This window comes from Argopecten irradians, chromosome 3 (assembly GCF_041381155.1).
Source record: "Argopecten irradians isolate NY chromosome 3, Ai_NY, whole genome shotgun sequence".
Taxonomy (NCBI): domain Eukaryota; kingdom Metazoa; phylum Mollusca; class Bivalvia; order Pectinida; family Pectinidae; genus Argopecten; species Argopecten irradians.
In genome coordinates this window covers 54,567,022-54,587,871 of record NC_091136.1, presented here as the reverse complement: position 1 = coordinate 54,587,871, position 20,850 = coordinate 54,567,022, and the positions used below count along the sequence as shown (strand labels likewise).

The 20,850-nt window shown below is 33.8% G+C and overlaps 2 protein-coding genes across 3 annotated transcripts in view; one reads left to right on the top strand and one right to left on the bottom strand.

Annotated features, from left to right (window-relative positions):
• Positions 1-6,773, top strand: part of LOC138319100 (spastin-like) — a 32,750-nt gene extending 25,977 nt beyond the window's left edge. For both annotated transcript variants that reach the window (XM_069262021.1, XM_069262020.1), the window contains one exon: positions 425-6,773. In XM_069262021.1, the coding sequence (XP_069118122.1) occupies positions 425-547 (123 nt within the window). In that variant the 3' untranslated portion in view covers positions 548-6,773. The remainder of the gene's footprint in view (positions 1-424) is intronic.
• LOC138319101 (WD repeat-containing protein 25-like) lies at positions 6,017-20,824 on the bottom strand. The gene is made up of 6 exons (XM_069262023.1): positions 19,814-20,824; positions 18,473-18,642; positions 13,938-14,075; positions 13,463-13,603; positions 8,497-9,146; positions 6,017-8,384 (listed from the first exon to the last, which is right to left on the bottom strand). The coding sequence occupies exons 1-5, from the start codon at positions 20,682-20,684 to the stop codon at positions 8,925-8,927; spliced, it is 1,542 nt and encodes a 513-aa protein (XP_069118124.1). The 5' UTR covers positions 20,685-20,824; the 3' UTR covers positions 6,017-8,384; positions 8,497-8,924.
• Positions 20,825-20,850: the final 26 nt, after the last annotated feature.

The window sequence follows — 20,850 nt, the reverse complement described above, 5'->3', positions numbered from 1 at the left end:
TGTGGCTGAGTATTGTGGATCAGAAACGGGATCTCATGGAGTCTCTGGCTACCTAAGTTACAGTATATGACCATCAAACAATATCTAGAGCAATTTGTGTTATGTTTGAAGAGATTTAAAATGTTTTAAATCTTCATTTGATGTTAAAATACTATAAACTCCACTATTTTATAAACTGAAATTTCATATAAATATTTCATTTCATAGGTTTGAATGTTGGTATTTTCTTATTAGCCATTTGTTTATTAACATAGTATTAAAGTGATGTTGAAGCCTGATTTGTCACTTGTCTGACTTATACAGGCAATGCTATGTATTTGGCTCATGTCAAATCAGTAATATTCTATGTGAGAAAAGATATAAACCATTGATATATGAGTCACATTTAGGCACCTTGTGTATATCTACCGACATTTGGTTACAGGTTAGGGGTATAAAGTACAGTGATTTTATGGAGTCTATAAGGAGAATCAGGAAGAGTGTGCCTGCCGACACGTTATCCAAGTATGAACATTGGAACCAGGAGTATGGAGCCCTGGGGGTGTGAAGTTTTAGACTCTAGGGTGAGAGAAGAGACAGGACGGAAGAAAATAATTGACTTCGGCAGTTGTAAAGAGGTCACAAGATCAAAGAGGTCACAAAAGGTCACACAGAGACAAGTACAGCAATTTTAACAAGAGTTCCACTAACAAGGATTTACATATTAATTCTAATTACTCAGTACATATATTCATAAATTTTCAAATTCATTTAAAAAATTTGAAGTTTTGACCAATTTTTGAAAATCATTAACTGTTCAAACTACAGATATTTCAGTGCTATTTTGTAATTAAAAGAACAATGACTAATTACACACTTGAACTGAGATGCCGATAGGGTTGATTTTGAATCAGTTGATTTTGAATCTGTATGCAATGTGACCTTTGACATTAGCAAGGTCAAAGTTTGAGTGTTGGTATGACGACTAGTTGTTCAACTGCTGATGGTGTAGACATGCAACCTTGTAGATTACAGTAGTATGTGTTGTGTATTACAGACAAATTGTCACAATATCAGTATACAGACAGTGATTTCAGAGTGTAACTACAAATATATCTATCTTTTGAGTTATATCATGAGTTGATTACAAGTTTTACATTCCAGATATTATGATGTATATTTTATGTGATGTTGAAAAATTTATTTTGAATTCTTCAAACGTTGTTTGGAGTGACTGGTGATCATATTACAAATACTCCTATGATTTTGTCCATTATGGTATTAATTGAAGTCGATTTCTGCACTTTTGTATTACAATTTAGTCTTTTCCAGATAGATCAAGTCTTCATAACAAAAAGACTACACATGTATATTAGAACTTTTAATAGTTGTGATAAGGAATACACCAAAATAACGCCAACGGCAAAGTACCAACACCTGATTTTAATAAGCTTAAGGGTTTGGTCTAACAAAGTTTTATGTATTTATTCCATATAAACATTATAATGTGTGTACTATGAAGTTGTTTTGGCATGGAAGATCCATATTGGGTTTGCTTTGAATTCGTTATTTTGAATCATTATGTAAATGGCAGCCTATATTATATATCCTAGCTTGAGAAAGTCCTCAGTGACCTTGAACATATGTGAAACTTTAATTAATATTAATTTGTACAACACAGGTGTCTGATTATTCATCTGAAATATGTATATAATGCAAAATATTGCACAATTAGTTTTGATTCACCATAATTCTTGCTTATATTGTTTAGGTAAAATGTCTGCTAAATAAAGTGTGGATATTTTATATTGCTGTACATGTAGTGCTGCTCATGTATACAGTCATTACTATCAATGCCTTTGACTATGCTTAATTAGTATTCAAATTGTTTAAAAATGAAGTTGTTGAAATCCAAAATATAAATATTCATGAGGTGACTATCATGTTTGTAAACATTCACTTACACAACATAACAGTAAATGTGATGTCATTTTATATGATGGAGCAAAAGAACATTCTTATTATATAAACAAAATGGATATGGACTTGTATATTAATTATAGAATATCGTATAAATTTGTTTGTTGATTGCCAGATAATTCAATATTTATCGGAATATAATCACTGATTTTACATGACGGTAGAACACCCACTAATCTAGTCATTAGTATATTTAATATATACAATAATTGATGTGCTATTGTTAACATTACTGCTAGCCTGATGATATCTATATATACCTATTGTAGTGGTCACCACATTATAGAAGTGACCCTGTAAATGTGTCAGTGAGAAAAAATATATAAACCTCATTTGCTATGTACCATATTCGACCCAATAAGCACCAGGCCACTTAAATAATTGAGAAAAAGAGGATTGCTTAATAGAACAAAATTTTTACTACCATTTCACAAAATTAGTGCACATAGTATGCCATAAATCAATTTACAAAAGAAATCAAAGAAACCAGTTTGGGTTTTCATATTTCCAGTCTGCATTTAATTTGAAGTAAGTGAAATTGAGGCTTCAAAATGTGGGCTGGATACTTCTTGGGTCAAATATGGCAAATATAATGTTATTGCTTTGATCTCCATTTACACCATCTACAAGTCTAAGAACATACCAGAAAATGTAAGTGATATTATTGTATTACCGTGGAGACAACCAAATTGTATATGGTAGTAGTTACGCCCCACCTACACTGTCCTCATTTACCTCACCTGTCACACACTCCTAGACATTCACAAGTAGATTCCTGTATTATAGGATAATTGTTTCTGCTTATATTTTCAGTCTACTATGCCGTATAGTTCAGTAGGTAATTATGGCAGACTTATTTTCCTTTTTGAGATATGCACTGGACTGCAAACAAAGGACATTTCTCTGGGACATTTTGGCTAGAGCCCGATTATGAAGTGCAGATTAAATGAAATCTGTGTCCACCATCCAGCTATGTGGAGTCAAATAATACAGAGAAATGACTACCAGGTTTATTTAAATCAAGGACAGATGTACTTTATATATATATTCAAGATTTTTGTGTGCCATAGTTTTCTGCATTTCCTTTTGAGGTCACTATCCAAGTAGAGGAAATTCATCGGTAAAAACGTTCTAGAATTTAATGATGAAAACGATTACAATGCATGCTACATATGATTGTTAGCATAATTCCTATACATATTCAAGTTTTTCCCTCCATCTATGTGACATTATTGTTAAAAATTTGAGGTCCAAATCGTGAAGTGATACATTTTGTACATGTATTACTAATGACCTTGGAGTGGTACACTCAAGTATCCGTTGTTCTGACAGATCGTGTAGGAGTAGGTCCCTTATTGTGTGTTCATTTGGTGTCTTTTCTGTATTTATCAGATAGTCAATGGATAGCTCTATGCATGTATGTAATTGGTATATGTTTGTGTGATTTGTTATTGCATGTGACTGGCATTGCAGTTTGTGTTGTGTTTTACCTTTAATGGTGTAGACCTGTGTATCTGTATGTTTGTGCTGTCACATCTACTCAACCTGCCTTTATTACCCTTTGTATGTGTCCTACACACCATAAAACCTGCCTACCACCAGTGTATTCTAGGGATATAATGGCCTTGAGAAACAACAATACACCAATAACTGTAATAAGTATGTTGTGAATGTTAGCATTTACACAAAGAATTCAGAGAATGTTGGCATTTACACAAAGAATTCAGAGAATGTTGGCATTTACACAAAGAATTCAGAGAATGTTAGTATTTACAAAGAATTCAGAGAATGTTGGCATTTACACAAAGAATTCAGAGAATGTTAGTATTTACACAAAGAATTCAGAGAATGTTGGCATTTACACAAAGAATTCAGAGACTGTTAGCATTTACAAAGAATTCAGAGAATGTTGGCATTTACACAAAGAATTCAGAGAATGTTAGTATTTACACAAAGAATTCAGAGAATGTTGGCATTTACACAGAATTCAGAGAATGCTAGCATTTACAAAGAATTCAGAGGATGTTAGCATTTACAAAGAATTCAGAGGATGTTAGCATTTACAAAGAATTCAGAGAATGCTAGCATTTACAAAGAATTCAGAGGATGTTAGCATTTACAAAAAGAATGTTGTTAGCATTTACAAAGAACTCAGAGAATATTATTAGCATTTACAAAGAACTTGGATAATGTTATTATCATTTACTAAAAGAATTCAGAGAATATTATGTACTGTCATGATAATAAATAGAAAACTATGACAAGAAGATTACAGGTATTTGCTGACCAGTTCTTTATCTTTACCTGTGTTGTTCAGAATGTGAAAGGTGTGTATTGAGTAAAAGATTGGGTGAATTAACTCCCTTAGACAATCACATTGTCTTATGCATTCATTAAACCTGAGTGCCACTTGTAAAAAAAATCCTTGATTTAACAAATTATATACCAGTTTCCTGGTGTGTAGAGGCAGTACATGTATTTCAATATAATATACTGTGCAGTGAGAGATCAGTGTTACAGTATGATAGGTAGTTTATTAAAATATAACACCAGTCCTTTAGTTCATAAAGTCTATGGTTGTATGAAAAAACTAAAATGTGCCTGTAAATAGTGTTCTTGTGAGAAACTGGTTCTGTGTTAGAAGTGATGATGAGGAAATTCATATGGAAATAGATGTTCATCTGTGCACAATTTCTTCCTTGTTTATGTTGACATTTTCTTTCTTCTTTTTTTTTGTCAAATTTTCTCATGCAATAGTGAATGGGCAAGCTGCAATTGTGATTTTAAGACCGATTATTAAAGTAATATACAAGTTAAATGCTGTTACAGCTGACTTTAACCACAATTAGATTGGATTGGATTGTATCTAGATCTGTCATATACGTTTTCTTCGATCCCAGTTTCAAACTCATTGTACCAAATATGCTACTTTCTGATAATATTTGATGTGATATAAAAAGAAAATGGCACCTGTTACATTATTTATGAATGATTATAATACTGTATTAAATTGGCATCCGAGAATGTTGACAGAGTCTACAGTGGCATACTTGTGTAGGTTGTACAGCTAATAACACCAACTAAAAACATTATACTGGCGTCAGTTGTTCAAGTTCATTATCTCAAACATCCTTTGAAAATTACATAAATTTATCATTAATTTATTAAGTTAGTATTTTCTCAGTATTGACAAAATTGGCTTTATTGTTTTTAGAAATTGAAGTCAAAATAAAGACATCTGTAAAATGTCTGAAACAGAATATCATTGGAATACAGGTGCTAGAGCTTTGAAACATTTAGATCATCTCACACAGGATTGTGACATTTTGCTAGACTTGGCTGCGATATCGAGTACCATCCTCTTGAATTTCTTTGAGCAAAGCAATGCTGTATTTAAAAGGTTCTTCTAAAAGTGCATTAAATCTCAATGTTTGCAATCAAATGATATTTTACATGCTAAATATTATTTGCTTAAATTGAATAGCATGTAGCCTTATTCAGATATAGCCCTACTTATTGTTACAGGACTTGTTGAGATATTTTGCAATAACAGTGCATCAAATATAAAATTACATCACTAAAAGTACATCAGTTTCTTGCTGTACTATTATGCCAAACAAAAAGTTACTGTAAATTGGGATATTTTGGATGTGGTCATATTTTGGCTTATTTGGCGTTGGGCATGAAAGAGCCAAAATTTAACACACCAAAATTTGGCTACATATTTATTTGTTTGTACAACTATGAAAACATCTACATGCCATTTATTAGGTACTCTCAGGTAAATTACTTGATCGCGTTACATAAACAGACATTTCAGGTATGTGCTGTCAACCGGAAAAAAACGTTACCTGTGTGAGTCTTTCTTTTGTGCAAACATGTATATAAATAGATGTGTGACTATTTATCACTTATTGAAGACCAATATTACAGGATTGTCTTTAAATCGATAAGGCTTAAAAACTAATCATGTCAGTTTTTCATTGTTGCAGGATCTATGTGTATAGACAAAGTAAATCTTCAGATTTGTTTCTACATGTATTTTGTTCAGCCACGACAGCAGATTATATAATTACTATCAGCTTTGCTGTTAAAGTGAATAGTCGGGCAAAGAAAACCAGTCTAAATGCGTTCATTGGCCGTCCAAAAGTTCTCACATATTAATACGACGGTCAAGTTCTGCTTAGTTTCCCAGTTCTGACCATTAAAGTAAAGAAAGTTTGAAAGCATTGAAAGCGAGGCTGTGTGGAAATGAAACCACGGACATAGTGAGCCGGGAGGACGTTTTAGAATTCCCATACTTTAAATTAATTTCTTCGCACGCAGACAGATTTTGACGAGAGATTTTATTTTTCCATTTCATAAAAAATTATACTGGATACATTCACACCATTTTTACCGACTTTAGCCATCCTTGCCCGACTGTTCACTTTAACACATTTGTACAAATGGACATTTCAACTAGATAATTATTCCCTAGCAATATACTCACAATGCTAAGCAAAATGTTTTTATTCCCCATCGTCTAAAGAAATGTATGTTGAAACTTTGAAGTATTTTTTTGACATTTTGTTCATAGATTGATCTTTATTTATTGTTATTTGTTTTATAAAACAAATTGAACTTGTTTTTGCTTAATTATCATACAATTTTATTTTATGAAAAGATTTTGTTAGAATATTTATTTGTATACAAACACAGGCTCGTAATATGGTATAGTGCTACACAGTACCGGTATATTTGTTTCACGTTGATGGGTATTGTGTTTTTATGCTTTTTCTAACATACATCAATAAAACTTCATCCATATCTTATTCTGTGGTCTTTGTTGCTTGTTGATACAAAGTATTTTGATGGAATATCATTATATTGATGTATACTGCAGTAAGAATGATGTTAATCCCAACATTAATGACAGAAATGTCCAATAGAAATTTCCTGAACTTCTTATGGTACGCTAACCCAATTGCTAAATACACGGCGTTTCTGGCGATTAGTTATTTCCAGTAGAACTGTAAATACAATTTTCAGTAGAACGAATCATTCCTATATATAGTGACAATAAGTCGGTAATCGTATAATTGTGCCGATTTTTGTCACTATAAGATGGTCTTTATCATAGAAATGTCCAGACACCATTCCATTTAACCAGGAAATTGTCCTTTTCAGCTTCACTTTGACCAATACATGTCATTCCTTTCCCATAGCAGCGGTCATCTCCATACCTGTATGTGTCCATTGGTATAGTAGAGGTCATCTCCATACCTGTATTTGTCCGTTGATACAGTAGAGGTCATCTCCATACCTGTATGTGTCCGTTGATACAGTACAGGTCATCTCCATACCTGTATTTCTCCATTGATACAGTAGAGGTCATTTCAATACCTGTTTTTGTCCGTTGATACAGTAGAGGTCATCTCCATACCTGTATGTGTCCGTTGATACAATACAGGTCATCTTCATACCTGTATGTGTCAGTTGATACAGTACAGGTCATCTCCATACCTGTATGTGTCCGTTGATACAGTACAGGTCATCTTCATACCTGTATGTGTCCGTTGATACAGTACAGGTCATCTTCATACCTGTATGTGTCCGTTGATACAGTACAGGTCATCTTCATACCTGTATGTGTAGGTTGATACAGTACAGGTCATCTCCATACCTGTATGTGTCAGTTGATACAGTACAGGTCATCTCCATACCTGTATGTGTCCGTTGATACGGTGGAGATCATCTCCATACCTGTATGTGTCCGTTGATACAGTACAGGTCATCTCCATACCTGTATTTGTCCGTTGATACAGTACAGGTCATCTCCATACCTGTATGTGTCCGTTGACACAGTACAGGTCATCGCCTTACCTGTATGTGTCCGTTGATACAGTACAGGTCATCGCCTTACCTGTATGTGTCCGTTGATACAGTACAGGTCATTTCCATACCTGTATTTGTTGATTGATACAGTACAGGTCATCTCCATACCTGTATGTGTCCGTTAATACAGTACAGGTCATCTCCATAACTGTATGTGTCCGTTGATACAGTACAGGTCATCTCCATACCTGTATGTGTCAGTTGATACAGTACAGGTCATCGCCTTACCTGTATGTGTCCGTTGATACAGTACAGGTCATCTCCATACCTGTATTTGTCCATTGATACAGTACAGGTCATCTCCATACCTGTATGTGTCGGTTGATACAGTACAGGTCATCGCCTTACCTGTATGTGTCCGTTGATACAGTACAGCTCATCTCCATACCTGTATGTGTCCGTTGATACAGTACAGGTCATCTCCATACCTGTATGTGTCCATTGATACAGTACAGGTCATCTCCATACCTGTATGTGTCCGTTGATACAGTACAGGTCATCTTCATACCTGTATGTGTTCGTTGATACAGTACAGGTCATCTCCATACCTGTATTTGTCCGTTGAAGTACAGTCAGGTCATCTCCATACCTGTATTTGTCGTTGATACAGTACAGGTCATCTGATACCTGTACAGTGATACAGTACAGTCATCTGCATACCTGTATGTGTCCATTGATACAGTACAGGTCATCTGCATACCTGTATGTGTCCGTTGATACAGTACAGGTCATCTTCATACCTGTATGTGTCCGTTGATACAGTACAGGTCATCTTCATACCTGTATGTGTCCGTTGATACAGTACAGGTCATCTCCATACCTGTATGTGTCAGTTGATACAGTACAGGTCATCTCCATACCTGTATGTGTCCGTTGATACGGTGGAGATCATCTCCATACCTGTATGTGTCCGTTGATACAGTACAGGTCATCTCCATACCTGTATGTGTCCATTGATACAGTACAGGTCATCTCCATACCTGTATGTGTCTGTTGATACAGTACAGGTCATCTCCATACCTGTATTTGTCCGTTGATACAGTACAGGTCATCTCCATACCTGTATTTGTCCATTGATACAGTACAGGTCATCTCCATACCTGTATGTGTCCGTTCCAGCCACAACATGCTACAGTACTGGGTAATACAGGATGTAGTGCCACATCAGTACACACTGGAAGACCTGTATTCAGCGTACGAATTGGACGACCAGTGTGGTAATTGTAGAAGTAAATATTACCGTCAGCACTTCCACTTGCTATGACTGATCCTTCTAGAGACACATCAAATCCAACAGCATACCCCAGTCCCTGTAACAATAGATTGGAGATAGTGATTACTGTTCACTTGATAAAGGAATCTAATGCACCTATGCATTTACAACTGAAGACTATAATTTCTATAATATAGGTAATCTAATACATACATTTTTCTAGACACCTGAACATTTTGTAACAATAATAGATACTTCTTCAATGTGTTTTATTTATTTTAGAGCTGTCATTGATATAAATTTTAAGTATCGATATATCGAAAGGAAAATATCACAATGTGTCGATATATATCGAAACAATGGTGTTGTTGAGAAAAAGAAGAAATCTGGAAAGGTTGTTTTGTGTATTACATAATCGGCGCATGAAGGTAAACATTCAGGAACTATTTCGTATATAATTTGTTGTAATTGTGAACAAGAGGCCCATGGGCCTTAACGGTCACCTGATAATTGATAAAAATTAGTTACAGTATGTCATTTACTAGCCAACCAATATCTTTTGTTCACGAAATTGGAACATACATCTAATAGGTCTACATACAAAGTTTCATTAAGCTTGGTACATATTTACTCACATTACCGTTCAATAATTATTATTGGAAATGGCAATAACTCCGTAAATAAGTTAGAGTAGAATCAAGCTTAATTTCAAACTTGTTCGATATATTTCCAATGTTAAGTCTATATGCAAAGTTTCATTAAGCTCAGTGCATATTTACTCAAGTTATCATGTTCACAAGATTCAATAATTATAATTACAAAGGGCAATAACTAAGTAAGTTACAATCTAATCAGGTCAATTTTCAAACGTGTCCAAGATCTTTCCAATTTTAGTCTAAATACAAAGGTTCATAAAGCTGATTGCATATTTATTCAAGTTATCGTATTCAAAAGGTCCAATAATCCTGACAAATGGTATTTTTTCACTATCAAAAACATGAACAGACGATTTATTATTTTTCTTCAGTTACAAAAGTTACTTACTTTACACCATTACCACCATTGAAAAGTTTGAGCTTCTTACTTTACTTCAAGTTAAAAATATGAAAAAATAATTAATTGCATCCCGAAAAAATTCCGTGGCACTATATCCTATATGGAATGAAGTAATGATTGCGCATGCACCAAAGGTGAACTAAATTATTTTATGTTATTATTTGTGCTAATTCGGCATACCTATACACGATTAAAAGCCAATTATTGTTCAAATGATGAATATCATTTATGCTCTGTCGGCATCTTTAAACTTGGTTTATATATACGAAAGTTTTCACATTCACAAGGTCCAATAGTAATTACTAGTGCAAAGGGCAATAACTCCATAAATTACCGTTGAATCATGCTGATTTTTGAACTCGTCCAAGATTTTTCTAATGTTAGTCTACACAAAAAAATTCATTAAGCTCTGTTCATATTTTCTTAATTTATTTCATTCAAAAAGTCCAATAGTAATTATTAGTGCAAAGGGCACTAACTCCATAAATTACTGTTAAATCATGCTGATTTTCCATTGTTAGTCTACACACAAAGTTTCATTAAACTTGATTTATATATATTCAAGTTATCACGTTCACAAGGTCCACAATAATTATTAGTGCAAAGGGCATTAACTCTGTAAATAACTGTCGAATCAAGCTGATTTTTGAAATCCTCTGAGATTTTTCCAATGTTTTTTTTTTTTTATAATTTTTTTTATTTTTTGAAATCATTTTCATTTTTACAGACAATACAGACAAAGACAATTCATTTAACATCATAAATACAAAAACAAAAGTATTTCATTTGTATCAATTTTACATGACATTCACATTTATACTTTTACACACACAAACACACACCCTCACACATATACCAAAGAGTTTACTTAAATCATTATATACATTCAAAGGTTTCCATACACCCACATTCGTTCAAACATACATGAACATTTATAAGAGGTTAAGAAAATAGGATAGAGAGGAAATAGTTGTATAGGAGGATAGAGTCAAGATGTGGAATATATGTATTTTTTTATCTAATGGTAGAGAATTTGTTGTAAAGTAATACCGGTAAGTTGTCAGGATTTAAATTAATTATCCTTGGTTCTTAATTTTTTTCGTAATTTAAAAGAGTTCATATATCAAATTGTATAAACGGTGTCCACTTACTCCAACTTTTTATAAATTTTGCTTTCAAAAAATCATTTTGACCATTTGATATTATAATATTCTTTTATATTTTTTGCCAATGTGTTTATATTATATTTAAGGTTTTATGAAAACATCTTGTTCTGTAAATGTATTGTTTAATGATTAAAAGTATAACATTATCAACTGGTGCATTAATGTTGTTAGTTGTAATACCAAGAAGAAAAGATTGTTTGTTAATTGAAAAGGGAATATAAAGAGCATCTAAAAGAGTTTCAAAGTTTTGCAATAGATTTTGTACTTCTCGACATTCCCACATTAAATGAATAATTGTTTCTCTATCTGAATTACAGAAAGTACACATAGGGCTAGCTACTATACTATACTTAAATAATTTTGAATTGGTGGTCAGAATATAATGAGAAATACGAAACTGAAGCCATTGAAGTTTATTGTTTTTTGTTACTTTAAAAGGAATGTTATAAATATGCTTCCACTCTTCTTCATCTAATAAAAATTCTTCTTGCCATTTCAGCTTATCTGTAGGTTCTGTTTCTGACTTATTTAGAATAGCATATAGAAATTTAAAATTTTTCATATTTGAAAAGAGAATCTGTATATATTCAGGGGAACATATGGACATATAAGTGGTAATAGGTTTTGCGGCTGAGGGTTAGGCAGACGTTTACGAACAGCAGATATTAGTCCTTGAAATTGAAGGAAATTGGTGTGTAAATTATCATATTTTTGTAAAAATTCTTCAAAAGAGTAAAAATTTATGTTTATTTGATCTTTCAGAAGACTATACCAAGCCCTGTAGAAAACAGGTTTACCATCAACAGTTATATTTTTGTTATGCCAGATACTTTCTGTTAAGTAGGATTTATTTTGTAAATCTATAACTTCTTTGGAACTGTTCAATTTATACAAGGCTTTAAAAGTATCTTTCCAAAAATCATTTGTACAAAGGTTAATACATTTTAAAATATATTCACCAACATTTAATAGTAAATCAAAACAATGTGTTCCTTTAAAATAGATTTCCATTTCCCTTCGCAGGTGTATAATCTCCTGATCCAACCTAATTTAAGGGAATTAATAAAAGCATTTAAATTTACCATTTTCAAGCCACCATTAAAATATTCTTGAACGATATTGGCTGTCTTAACTTTGTCTGTTTTACTATCCCATAAAAATTCAAATAAAATTGTATTTATTTCTTTTATAACCTTTTATCCAATGTTAGTTTACGTACAAAGTTTCATTAAGTTTGGTTTACATTTACCCAAGTTATCGCATTTACATGGAAATGTTAACGGAAATTGCATGACAGACAAAAAACTATCGTAATAGGTCAGGTGACCTAAAAATTCATCTAGTTAAAATGATCAGGAACAATTGGTATGTTGTAAAAAGAATACATAATTTGTCGACATTTGAAATTCCAACATTAGTAGGTCATAGGCAGGTCATAAAGTACAATATTGGTCATTGTATCGATTTCGGAAAATAGGAATCAATATCGTATCGGAAGATGAGTCAATACAACGATATTGTTTGTAACGATGACAGCTCTAATTTGTTTATGCATGTAGTATGCAACAGTGACATCTAATAATGTCATACAATTTCTATGTATACCTAGGATATTAAAAAAATGTATTCATCAGTTCTGCTTTGTGGACACCAGTCTGTCAAGTGGACAGGGATCTTGTCCGAGGGGAAGCTTTTCGCTGGTCAACATGAAGCTTGCCATGTGCTGACAGCCAAAACCTCGCACAAGGGTGGAGATATCCCAGTCTTTTTGACAGACCCATGTTTGAGTATTTATGTATTATCATATTTTTCTCTCATACTTTAATTAAAAATAATGAAATTACAGTTGTTTAGAAACATTTTGATTTGTCAATTATCACAATTACGTCAAATTGATGATGTCAATGGACAGAGCATGTATTGATAACATCTTGTCATTATCTAGTCTTATCCCTAACCCAGTAAAAGACACTTATCTTTTCCCTATCAACCGTGGGATATATAAAACTGTAAAGTAAGGTTAAAGGGATATCTTAACCCATATATCCAGAAGAATGTCTGTTCATCATCAGACTTGCCAACTTATCCTGTAAAGCCACTTTACGTTTTCCATGTAATATCACAGGTTACAATGTAGCTATATAAGATAAGACATGAATTAAATCAGAGTCAAACTGAAGATTTGATTTACCTTGTGACCCTGAAAGCGTTTGACCTTGTTGAGTTTGTAGGGCTTGTGTGTGGAGAAGATAGCTATGTAGTCTCCGTTAGTCTGGGCTAGGAAGTGGCCTTCTGTTGGGTGCAGCTTGAGCCTTGTACAGCTGTATCTTTCCTTATCAAAGGAAGAAATTGTGCTATCATTCTGTACATTGTATCATTTCATTACCTGATCATTTTATAAATTTGATATCAGCTCATCCATGTTATGCCCAGAACATGAAAAGAATTTTATAGTCAAACATCTTATCAGAATAATCATAAAATAGACATCTCAACAGCATAGCATATATACTATGGAGTCCCATGGTGAAAAGTTATTAAAGTTACACCAAATATCAAACAGCAATCCAGAAATTCCCAGGTGATCAAATCTATGCATGTTTAAAATTACAGATTACAATGAGATGTTTAAAATTACAGATTACAATGAGATAAAGGGAGATAACCTGGTATATCTGGTTGGACAGAACCACACCACTGCTGACATCCCAGGCCATTATGTTCCTGTCTGCAGAATCACGACTCAACACATCACAGCATGAGAAAAGGATTCTCCCATCAGAAGAAAATATCACATCTTGGACCTGCAAAGAAAATATTATAACATGATTTTTATGTACGGGTACTGTTTTTGTATGCCAATAGATGTATGTGAAGACAATTGTGACGGCGACTGACAAAATGGGCCCAGATGAGGAAAAATCACATTTTCATTTTTTCACATTTTTATTTACTTCATGGTGTGTAGATCACGTTTACAAAATATTAAAGCCGTAGGATAAAGCATTTAAGAGATATGCGACTTTGAATGAGGCAACATGTAGATTCATTAATGACAAAATTAGCGACGTGAAAGCATCACGTCATGAACATTGACGTCATGTAACAAGGCTGCCAATGACGTTACATAAAAACGTATACGTGCATATGACTATGCTTTGGACTGATCTTTAACACCTGTAATTTATTAAAAGTTTAGCTCGATCAGTGTTACTAAAACTACATCATTGTCCGTTCTATCAAAATACAAGATTATCTGTGACACGTACATGTAACAATCTAATTCTACGATGTGACGGGGTGAAACACTGCGTGCTATGTGTAACAAATACTTTCGCGTGTGATTTAGTTTCATGCTTTGGAATTTTAAAATGTTTTCGTTGGTAGAGATATTCATGGTTCGACAATGATGCCATTAATAAATCAAATATGATATCTTTTTTTTAATATTCATGGTTCCACAGCAACCGCCAAAAGAACAACTTCACGAGGAAATTTTCATGCAATGATATTGATTTGTATGTTCGTATTTAAAAAAGTCAAAGATCTGTGCATTTGATTAAAGTTTACATGTATATGCTTCCAGATTCTTTTAACTAGAATGTTGGTATACGAATAACATTAATGGAGTGACCGATCAGATATATACCGAAGAAGTCAAATAAGTCAAATGCACATGCATGCGTATGCGCTCAAGTGCTAAGAATTGACGAAGTCCGAATAGATGATGTAAATAAAACCGTCAAAACTAAATTGAATGTGGATTAAATGATCAAATAAAAAGACTAATGTATGAAACATCCTATTCGGGTTAGATGATGTTTTCAAAGTACTAGTGAATCGAGCCCGAACCCTCCGATCTCTTTGCGTTCACCTTTGGAAACCACATACAGTGTACATGATTACATTGGTAACCAGTAATATATATTTTCAATTCCCCATGTTCCTTCCCGAATGACCGGAATAATGTCGTTCTATCTCATCCACAATACGGCATATAATATATACAATTATACGGATTTATATATATATATATATCTTGTTATATCTATACATTCAAGATCCATCTTGTTTTTGTATCAGTTGTTCTTAATCTGATTATAGTGTGCTGGTTTGTTAAATGTTTTTTTTAAACAATATGACGTAGACAGTACATACATGCACTTGGGATCGAGCAAAGTGGTCACAATATATAGCACTCAGGAAATGGTGGTGGGGAAGGAGGTTATTATGGTAAACAAAGGCAATTCAGTTTAATAACTGTTGTGTTTTTTAATCAGATCAACATTTAAAACACTAAAACGATGTATGTCTTTTACTGGGTTTTTTTCTGTTAAATGTGTGTTTTAAGTCAACTATTTAGATTTCTTAAACTGTGAATCAGGAAGTGTTCGTAGTTCTCCGATTCACACATTTTAAATTTTATATCAGGTAGATATACTACTGGATTTAGTATACTGACCCATTATGGCACATAAAACAAAAACCTGTGGATGGAGTGATCAAATTTAAGAAACGATTGATCGCATTTACATTTCAGACTCTTTCCTTTCAATATATCTTATAGACAACTCAAGAACTAAACCTATTTTTCAGAGTTCTACTTTATATATATTTCGGATAAAAACCGTTAAGAGAAATTGCAATGCACACGATTGAAAAAAAAGACGAAAAAAACGTTTCAAACAGAGGGTTTTGAGAATTAGTAACAGTTTATATCAATTTGAACCCACCACAATGCCAATAGATCACTATATAGAGGTCCTAATGCTCTGGATCAAAAGTTCCACAGTTTTTTTTATCTTGATTATAAGACCCCTAAAACCAATATATGTATACTCTGGTACACAGATAAAAATTGATATAAATTGTAACTAATTCTCAAACCCCTGTGGTTTCTAAAATAGTTTTTTTTCTACATAAAGCTCTTTCTAGATGATGTAGATGAAATGAAAAATACTGTTTCACCCTAAGATTTAAGCACTGATGAGTGATTTGACTAGACTGGGTGGGGTTGGTGTGCGGGATCCTCACAAAACTGAACAAAGTATATAAATCATCTTCGTCCATTGACCACTCCCTGTACCCAGGTACCATGTACTGTATAATGTCATCAAAATTAATGCTATGGTCACAATGATCGGTCGGTATCCGGAGATAGGGGGTAATCGGGAGTACACCGCTGGTTTTGGGCCATTTTCCGATATTGGACAACACCGGTCAAAAAATTTGTCCGACATAATTTACATTAAAAGGAGGCCGTGCGGTAATCGTACGACGTCTGTTTCCAAAGATTTTTTTTTTTTTTTTTTTTTTTTTTTTTTTTGGGGGGGGGGGGGGGGCAGTGAATATCAATCTAACATATCTAATGCTAAATCGACCGATTATCATATGATGTCCGGGCGATAACTGGCCTATTCACTGGACATCGTACGAATATCGCCTTAGTTGATTACGGACAACGAAGGACACTTGTACCCCAGGCCCGGCCAAATGTCGGGCGATGTGATTGCCGCTCGATTAAACGATATGTGAAAGATATGTGGCCGATTATGAAATTCTACGGGACACCGGGAATATTCTAACTTCGAATTAAAAATCTTCGGGCACGTCCCCGATGCTGTCTGAGACACAGGGACCTGGCACGAAAATTTTTAACCAATAGTATACATATATATATACGTATACTCTTAGTTTAAAAAAAATCGTGCCAGGTCCCTGTGGTCTGAGAGTCCCATCCACCGGCCGGCCATGTCTGGTGTCCGTCCGGAGACCAGGCAAAAATGGCCAAAATGCATGCCGGGAATAAATACATCTTAAGCCTAATCGGAAGGGGATGTGACCAAAGCATAAGTACTGAACTCTACCGACGTCCACTATAAATGCCACATTCCTTGTTAGCATCGTCGCATAGTTCTACAAGAAAATAGATATCATTTGCACTGATCAGAAACTTAACTTATTCTCAAACAAAATTAAAGATCATCCACAGGTGTTTTGTTCTATAGATATTTTTGTTCTATCTCTATCTACTCGAATTACGTATGTATACATGTAAAGAGAAAACAATATGTATAAAGCCAAACACCTGTGGTTCATCTACAGAATTCAATTCTCGGCTGATGAAATCTGCTTCCTTGTCCTCTTACAATTCAGACGGAATATTTCTAACACAATTTTCTTGCCTTTATTTTGTCTTTAAAACAACATCACGCTGTTTGCATTTTAAGTTTCCGTACTCGTGATATGTTTGCTACATGTATATCAATGTATTCGGTATAATTTCAGTGACTTTTACGACTTTGACTTTCGATATTTTATTTTAAATATGTTCCGACGTATTGCAAAATATTATCAACTTGTGAAAGAGCAAAGCCTGTGGAATTTCCAGAATATCCTTGAAGAAACAGTATTGCTAGATAAGATTTGAAAATGTTAAAACTGTATTAAATTTATTTATAAATATATTTGTCCGGATCACCTGACATGTGGCATATTGGAATTTTAGTCGAAACTAATTGAGATAAATCAGAAGTTGTTTCACTCTTATCTTTGATTGATTTGCCATGAATATATTAATTGCTATCTCTATCAACGATGAGAAAAACAATCTCAATATTTTTTCTAATGTCCTGTTTGCAGCTATATTTATTTATTTATTTGTATTTTTGTTAGAAAGTACCTACATGTACCTACTGATCACCTGATACTCACCAGTCTACCCTTTATATTATGTATTGATACTGTACAGGTAGTTAAATTTATACATAAAATGCGGGCTTTATGAAACGTATTTTATTGAGAGTTTCCGCAAATAAACGTGGTGACGTCGGCAAAAAATGTGCGTAACTTTATAACGTCATTTATTCCAACGTCATAATCGCCGCATCTGGGCCCATTTTGTCAGTCGCCGTCACAATTATGGATTAATCTCGTACAAGTTTACAGAAGTAGCATTGTTCCAAGTTAAATTTCTACAGACGTGACTCTGATAAAAGCTTCTTTGGGAATAAACAGTGGATGACGCCAGGTATGAACAACTTTCACAAAAATCTCATCATTGTGAATTCAAGTTTCTCCAAACGTAATACGAGATAAGACGATTATATCTCATTGCTATATACAAAAGTATCACCATTATACTGTTATTATGTGTGATGAGAATACTTAAATCCTCGTGTACAATTCTGTAGAATTTTACCTGTCCAGTGTTATCCTTATAGATGAACTCCTGTACAGGTTGGTCTGGTGCGCGCTTGTCCCAGGCCTGTAGAATGTTATAGGATCCAGACACAATCACATTGGTATTATTTGGGTGACATTTGACACAATTAACGTAGTTTTCATGCTGAAAGGTCACTAATGGTTTACCTTAGAACAAAAGAAAAACCAAACATAAAACAACTTTCTGAATTGAAAGTTCTATAGAATGTGAGTAAAAGTGTAAATTCCTGAAAATTATGACAAAAACAGAGAAAGTCTCCTGAAGGAAATCTAAAGTGATATAACCGGTACCCTAAAATCTTGATAATAAGACGAGCCTTATGTAATTCTTTTTTTTGGGGGGTAGGAAATCCCAGGCTTATTTTCGAGACCAGCCTATTTCCATACCCACCTTCTTTTCGAAATCATTTATCCTGTATGGCATATACAAAAAGCCTATATTAATATTGAGATAAATTCCCTGTATGGAATTCAAGGCTTATTTTCAAGTTTGGCCTATTTTCAAAATACATTTGACATAAAAAAAAATCCAAGATTTACTTTCAAGAATGGCCTATTTACGATTAAGGCTTATTATCAAGATTTTGGGGTATTCAAATTGCTTTTCATTGTGCATTATTACTGTATTTACCGCAAAAATCTGCACCTTCTACAATAAGTCAGTAGGGTAAAATATGCAAGCAACCTTTTTCCTTAATACCTGACATACCCATTGACAATACATAGGACATTAATCAGGCTGGCGTGAGGAAAATCAAGTTTATTTCAATGAATGATTTAAGTGATAATTATCAAGGTTACTATTATGCAAAAATCTTAAAACTTCAGGTGGATTTGGGACTAAATAAAGGATCTTTCCCTCACAGAAAACAATTACTTTCTTGACAAAATAGATACACATTTCAAGGAAGAAGATTCTGTTGTTATTTCCCAAATTTAAAAGGTATATACATCCCCTGATATTATCAAGAAATTATAGCAAATGTGGTATCAAGAATTCTGATATCAATAATGTTTTTTTTAATTCTATAGATAAAGGTTAAGTAACTTAGTTATATGACCAGTTCAACGTTTTGTTAATATTCACCTTTTGACTGTCCCCAAAAAGCTGATATTAACAAGCTATAGATATATAGTGCCAGAAAGGGTTGAATTTTCTGTAATTATGGTAGCAATACCATGCATGTACTTCAGTTGGCAGCTGCATGGCTATTGATAATTTTAATCAATATGTTTTAGAAATAATGTTACAATGCAATCAATTAATTTTATCCACAGTATAATTTCATTGATTGATTAATTTTAATAATACAGATACCTCCTTCAACGTCAGATATGATTGCTCTTTTGTCATAGCCACAGGATATTATTTCTTTCCCAGAATGGCTCCAACAAGCATCTTTCACAGCCTTTGTATGAACACCCATTGTTTGGACACAGGGGTCTAAGCTGGACCAGAAGTTCCATAACTTCACCATACCATCCATTGCAGCAGACAAAAGTAAATGACTGTACTGTGTATTGTTCCATTTCACTCTGGTCACTGGACCTGAATGACCTATTATATTGTGTCCTCTGTCTTTTGGTATCTTAAAGAAGGGTTTCCTTTTCAGATGAGGTTTGATAATTGAATGCAAGTAAAATAATTTTCTGTTGTTGATTTGAGAATCAGTCTTTGTTTCTGCACTTTTATCTTCAACTTGGTGTTTAGAATAGATTTGCTTTGAGTCAAAACTGTGGTCTTTCAATATTTTGGATTGTTCATTATTCTTAGAAACAGTTGCTGCTTCAGCTAGCTGTGAATGCCTGTAATGCGATTGACCATATTGTCTTTTAATGCCAGTCTGTGTGTCATTACTTCTATTTTTGGTTCTGGAGGTCTTGAATGGAGTAATACCAAAAGTTTGAATAGCATTCTTAGGCTCTTTCGTTTCTGTGACGAACTTGATGTCCTCAGCAGAAACAGGTTCCCAGAACTCTTCGGCAGGCACTTCAATAGAGAGACCTGATGGTGTCCTTAATTCCCGCTTTAAAAGTTTCTGTTGGTCATCACTTGATTCTTCGTGATTACTTGAGGCCAAATTAAAGAAATCCACTTTATCATGTAGAAAACACTTTTCTTCCTCAATATCCTCGAGTTTATTGTCATCATGGGAGTCATCGCTTCCGTAATCAAGTAAAGCATTCATTGCACATACTGTGTTGTAAGATCATTGCCAACTCCAGTCGTGTTAGAGATGTAGAATGCGGTTTCCACAGGGCGCTGACATATTGTAGCTCCGCACAAAATTTTAATTTTCGACCAATCAACGACCCCGTTACAAAAGCCTAGGACGTGGTGATGCAACACGTGAG

Coding starts and splice junctions, on each gene's coding strand:
- LOC138319101 (XM_069262023.1), bottom strand. CDS start 20,684: ATGAATGCTTTACTTGATTACGGAAGCGATGACTCCCATGATGACAAT. Junction 14,076..18,472: donor ATAAGGATAACACTGGACAG/GTAAAATTCTAC, acceptor TTTTCTTTGCAG/GTCCAAGATGTGATATTTTC. Junction 9,147..13,462: donor AACGCTTTCAGGGTCACAAG/GTAAATCAAATC, acceptor CTATTGTTACAG/GGACTGGGGTATGCTGTTGG.